This window comes from Entamoeba dispar, genomic scaffold (genome assembly GCF_000209125.1).
Source record: "Entamoeba dispar SAW760 scf_1105229461419 genomic scaffold, whole genome shotgun sequence".
Classification (NCBI taxonomy): domain Eukaryota; phylum Evosea; order Mastigamoebida; family Endamoebidae; genus Entamoeba; species Entamoeba dispar.
In genome coordinates, this window is record NW_001854683.1 from 1 (window position 1) to 5,646 (window position 5,646).

Below are 5,646 nucleotides of genomic sequence, written 5' to 3' on the forward strand. Positions count from 1 at the left end.
GAAGATGAAAGAAATAAATATATTAAATGACAGTATCTTTATAATGAAGAAATGAGAGAAATGAATAACAATAAGAAATAGATAATGAATAAAAATGAATAACAATAAAAATGAATAAATAAGAATTAAGAATATATAAGAGAATATGATGAATAAAACAATAATCAGATAAAAGAAAATAAGAATAAACTGTAAAATGAAAAGAATGAAGATGAATGAAGTGATAGAAATGAAAATAAATTGAAGAATAGAATAAAAGTAATGAAAAAACATAAAAGAAGAATCTATGATAAAAACAACAAAATAATATAATTAGAAAAGTGAATAAATATAATATGAATCGTAATTATAACAATAAATCATATCATCTCATTTATATCATCAAATAGATTGTATAAGTAAATAAATAGAATAAAAGTGAAATATGAATTGAAATTAATGATGAATGAATATAAATGATAAAATGATCAATTAATATAATATAAAATAATATTAAAATATATTCTACTTGAATAGTTTTATATGTTATATTCTTCATTTAAATAATTGAGTATTCTACAACATAGATATTAATTGATTGATTATAAATTATCAAAAAATAAAATATAGTTTAAATATATAATATTTAATAATAATAATATAGTTTAATAAAATAAATAAAAAATAGTAAATTATAATAAATTAATAATAAAAAGAAGAAATTAAAATGAAATAATATAAATAATCATAATAAATTATAATGAAATTAAATATGAAATAGTTTTAAATCTAATAATATTTAAATTATTTATATTTTTTATTTATTATTATTTTTATATTCATTATTTCATCTTCTTATCTTTCTTTATTTTCATTTTCTTCATTAATCTCTCCATTTCTTTTATTTATTCAATTTATAATTATCATATTAACACATGTTTATTTTATTTATTAATTGATTTAGATTTAATTTATTTAACAATTTGTTATTTCATGAATATTTAATTCATATGAATGAAGTTGATTTAATTAACAAATATCATTTTCATTCATTATGATATTTGTAGTATTTATTAACAATCTTATATTTTATTATCACACATTCAAATACAGATAGTTTAAAACAAATTAGAAATAGATAAATAATAATAAGAATGAAATGATGAAATGAATGAATAAATGATGTATCACTATTTAACTACATCAATACATTTAATTCTAACAAAACACAAATTATAAATATATAACAAATTACTAATTGAATTAATATCATATTTAACAAACAACTTCACATGATAAATATAAAAAGAATAAATAATAAAAGAATAAATCATGATAAGAATACACAAAATGATAATGATAATAAATATAAATAAAATCAATAAAATAACAAACAATAAAATAAAACAATGAAAACAATTAAATAATACAATATATAATAAATATTATATATCATTTGTTTGAATCTTGTTTCTTAATAAAAAATAAATAATAAAAAATAATAAAAAAAGTCAAGATTCATAACTTAAAAATAATTTAATTTTAAATTTAAAATAAAAAGAAGAACTAATAAACAACAACAAATCAAGAATGAAATTAGGATATAATGAAATAATGATAACATCAATGTATTTTAATGATATTAATGATTTTATTAATTTAGAAATAGGAATTAAAAAATTTCAAGGAAATATGGAACGATTTCATTTTAATCCAATTCCATTAGATGAATATTCAAGAAAATTGTTTCCTAATATTGAAACATTTCATATTTATGAAGAAAATGATGAAATATTTAATGATAGAAAAATATTTAAATATGTAATATGGTATTTAGTAAGTTATTCAAAATATTTACAAGAGAAAGAAGCAGGAAATATCTGTAAAAATATAGAATATACAAAAGAAGATAGAAAATCATATGGAAATATAATACCATCAGAAGTTAAATCACTTGGAAATAGTTGTTTTAAACATTGTTATGAATTAAGATCAATTAATATACCATCATCTGTTAGTAAATTAGGAAATGGATGTTTTAAATATTGTTCATCATTAACATCAATTAATTTACCATCATCAATTACATCAATAGGATATAAATGTTTTTATGAATGTTCATCATTAACATCAATTAATATACATTCATCAATTACATCATTTGGATGTGGATGTTTTTATAAATGTGGATGTGAAGAAGAATTAATGAAAAATAAAAGAGTAACAAGAAAATGTTTTGAATGGTGGATTCGAATGTGGTAAAACTATAACAGATGAAATACAATATAAATTGAAGTAGAAATAAATTATAATTGATTATCATTTATATTGTTATGTTATTCTTTTCTTATTTATTCATTTTTATATTGGTGTATTATCATTTAGAATATGTTATTAACACAATCTAATAATTAACAGTTAAAAGAATAGTATTAATGATTTATGATAGATTATTTATAAAATAGTTAATTATGTATTGAAATTAATACTATCAATATTGTCCAATATCTTACAAAATATGTTTGTTATGATGGAAACAATGTTATATAATATCAATTTTATTCTTTATTTCAATGTTTTTAAATTATTTAATCATTTCATTTTTAATTCTTTTATTAATTTAATCTTCTCTACATTCACTAACACACTGATAGAAATAACTACTTAGATTAATGTTTATCACTTTTATTATACTTTCTATTTGTTCATTTCTTATTTTCTTATTTAACATTACATTTAATCAATTATTTCAATTTCATTCATTTCTTATTTTATTTCTTTGTTTTCTTGTATTTTTCTTTATTTATTATTTATTATTCTTGTTCTTTTACTTCTTTTATTAATTTCTTTCTTTTGTTTATTATCTTTATTTCTTTCTTCTTTTATTATCTTCTTCTTTGTTTTTGTTTTATTTGTTTCTTTAACTTTATTTTTATTTGTATTGAATAGTATTTGAAGATACAATATCAGAAACATAACACAATTAATAAAATGAAATTAAACTTCTAATATCATTATTTATCATTATTTCTTTTATTAAAAATAAATAAATTATTGTTTAATTAATATGATTATTGTTATTCTTCACATTATTGAAATACATTGATGATGTTTAATGTTATTTTATAATTCAATAAATTAAATGAATAAGATTTAAATTGTAGAATTGAAATAAGAATAAAACAAAAGAGATAAAATGAATAATAAAAATAATAATAGATTTAATGATATAAATTCATAAATAAAAACATAATTACAATGAATATTAATACAATGAATAATGAATAATAAAATAATTATAATAAAATGAATTATCAAAACAATGAAATGATGAATATATAATAAATATCATTATTTAATTTATTTATTATTATTTCTTATTTAAATATTCTTTTCTTCATATTATCATCATATTTTATTTCTTTATTTTCTCTTTTATTTCTTATTTTATTTATTTATTTATTGTTCTTGTTTATTATTTATTTCTTTTATATCTTCTTTTCTTTATTTTTATTTTATTAATTTCATTTTCTTGTTTCATTTAATTTATCATTGTTTCTTCTTTTCTTTATTCTATTTATGTTCTTTATTTATTTATTTATCATTATTTATTATTATTCTCATTGTTAATGTATTTATTATAAATATAATGTAATTTTATTTTGTTTGTTAAAATATCTTAATTATTTCTTATTTTGTTATCTGTTCTTTATTTTTATTTCATTTATGTTTTTCTAAACTTATCATTTTATTCTTATTCTTTTAATTATTCTATTTTACTTTCTTCTCTCTTATTTCTCTTCATATTTTATTTTCTTATATATTTTACATTTTCTTTTATCTTTCTTAATTATTCTTTATTTTCTCTTCTTTCTAATTATCTTTCTTATATTTCTAATTTTTCATTATTATACTTTCTTTTACTATTTTATGTTTATCTTCTAGTTAAATTACATTCATTTTATTTCTAATTTCTTAAAATTATTTATATTCTTGTTTTTATTGTTTCTTCTATTTCTTTGTTTGTTGTTTGTTTATTTTATCTATTTATTGTTTTCTGCTTCTTCTCTTTTGATTTTTTCTATTTCTATTTTCTTTATTTCTCTTATTCTTTATTAAAACATCAATTGTTTTATTTATTTCAATTCATTATTACTTTATTTCATTATTATAATTTCTTGTGGTTATTCTTTAATTCTTTTCTTCATCTTTTAAAATATTCAATTTGATGATATTATTGATTTATTCAAAATAACTTATACTCATTCATTAATGTGTTATTTATTATTATGTTGTGTATTTATAAAAAATCAATGAAAAATGAAATAAAAATGAAGAGAAATGAAAAAGAAGGACATGAAAGAAAAAAAGTGAAATTAGGAATAGAAGAAGATGAAAAGAATAAAAGTAGAATGTTGAGAATATAAAATGAAAGAAAATAAAAAGGAATAATTCAAAAAGTGATAATAAAAGATGAAAAGAATGATGAAATAAAGGATGCATTTTTTATTACAGAAATTAGAAATATCCAATAAAAAAGTGTTCTAAAATCTGTTTTATTATTCATTTATATGAAAATTATGTTTGTTTATATTATGTTTTTGTTTTATCATTTTTTATGAAATCAATTAAAAAAATCAAAACAATCAATAATCTAATTGATCAAATAAATAAAATGTAACATATTGTATTTATTTATTGACTTTTCATTATTCTTTGTATTCTTCTTTTGTTTTATTTTCAATAAAAATAATTTTGAATCATTTATATTATTTTCAATTTTATCAATTTTAGAATTATCATATCTTCTAAATTTATTTTATTAATTTTTGATTCAAATATTATTTGTTTTCTTCTTTCTTCACTTTCTTCTATTTATTTTATTTAATATTTTATTGTTGTTATTCATCTCATTCTTTCTAATTTATCTTCTTCTTTCCTCTTCTTCTCAAAATATTCATCATAATATATTTTCATTTCTTCTTTCTTTATCATTTTTTATTTGAAATGATTTTATATATTAGTTTATTTAATGTTTTAATTAATATTTATTATATGAAATATATTATTCTATTCTTCTTTTTATTTTTTATTATTTTATTTATTGTTTGTTTCTTGTTTTTGATATTTTTATTCTATTTCATTAATTTATTAATTATTCTTTCTCTTTTTTAATAGCTTGTTTATATATTTCATTATCTTTCAATTATTTATTTTTTAATATATTTTAAATAGTAATGTTAATATTTATTAATATCATCAATTGTTTGTTGAATATTTGAAATATTTTTACTTCTTCTTTATACAATGAGTAATCTTGTTTATTAACTCTTCAATTTTAATTTAATAATTATAATAATAAAATAAGAATCATAAATAATTAAATACATTTTTAAACAATTTTATTTATTATTTTATTTATTATTTTATTTATTATTTTATTTATTATTTTATCATTCTTTATTTTATTCATTAAATATTTTCTCTTTTCTTTTTATTTTTTATTATTTTGATTATATATTAAAATTATTATTATTTATTATTATTATTATTATTGTTATTTATTATTATTGTTATTTATCTATAATTATAATTAATTAATATTTATTATATTTTATTTTATTATTCATTTTTATTTTCTATTTTTTTATTTTTAATTTCTTTTTC

General features: G+C 15.1%; 1 protein-coding gene across 1 annotated transcript, besides 26 other annotated features; it reads left to right on the top strand.

Moving 5' to 3' along the window:
• Positions 1-42: 42 nt before the first annotated feature.
• Positions 43-189: a microsatellite.
• Positions 131-312: a microsatellite.
• Positions 313-400: 88 nt separating this feature from the next.
• Positions 401-500: a microsatellite.
• Positions 473-644: a microsatellite.
• A 2-nt stretch (positions 645-646) lies between these two features.
• Positions 647-752: a microsatellite.
• Positions 753-783: 31 nt separating this feature from the next.
• Positions 784-971: a microsatellite.
• Positions 972-1,209: 238 nt separating this feature from the next.
• Positions 1,210-1,258: a sequence feature (AT_rich).
• Positions 1,259-1,274: 16 nt separating this feature from the next.
• Positions 1,275-1,422: a microsatellite.
• Positions 1,423-1,459: 37 nt separating this feature from the next.
• Positions 1,460-1,600: a microsatellite.
• EDI_170380 (uncharacterized protein) lies at positions 1,570-2,241 on the top strand (the record flags this gene model as incomplete). The annotated part of the gene is made up of 1 exon (XM_001738497.1): positions 1,570-2,241. One exon carries the CDS (start codon positions 1,570-1,572, stop codon positions 2,239-2,241), a length of 672 nt encoding a protein of 223 aa, XP_001738549.1.
• Positions 2,242-2,521: 280 nt separating this feature from the next.
• Positions 2,522-2,604: a sequence feature (AT_rich).
• Positions 2,605-2,635: 31 nt separating this feature from the next.
• Positions 2,636-2,847: a repeat region.
• A 2-nt stretch (positions 2,848-2,849) lies between these two features.
• Positions 2,850-2,922: a microsatellite.
• Positions 2,923-2,960: 38 nt separating this feature from the next.
• Positions 2,961-3,048: a sequence feature (AT_rich).
• Positions 3,049-3,097: 49 nt separating this feature from the next.
• Positions 3,098-3,139: a sequence feature (AT_rich).
• A 10-nt stretch (positions 3,140-3,149) lies between these two features.
• Positions 3,150-3,324: a microsatellite.
• A 5-nt stretch (positions 3,325-3,329) lies between these two features.
• Positions 3,330-3,369: a sequence feature (AT_rich).
• Positions 3,370-3,393: 24 nt separating this feature from the next.
• Positions 3,394-3,580: a microsatellite.
• Positions 3,581-3,750: a microsatellite.
• Positions 3,668-3,852: a microsatellite.
• Positions 3,746-3,920: a microsatellite.
• An 18-nt stretch (positions 3,921-3,938) lies between these two features.
• Positions 3,939-4,096: a microsatellite.
• Positions 3,961-4,142: a microsatellite.
• A 155-nt stretch (positions 4,143-4,297) lies between these two features.
• Positions 4,298-4,474: a microsatellite.
• Positions 4,475-4,534: 60 nt separating this feature from the next.
• Positions 4,535-4,799: a repeat region.
• Positions 4,800-4,827: 28 nt separating this feature from the next.
• Positions 4,828-5,432: a repeat region.
• A 48-nt stretch (positions 5,433-5,480) lies between these two features.
• Positions 5,481-5,616: a microsatellite.
• Between the last annotated feature and the right edge of the window lie 30 nt (positions 5,617-5,646).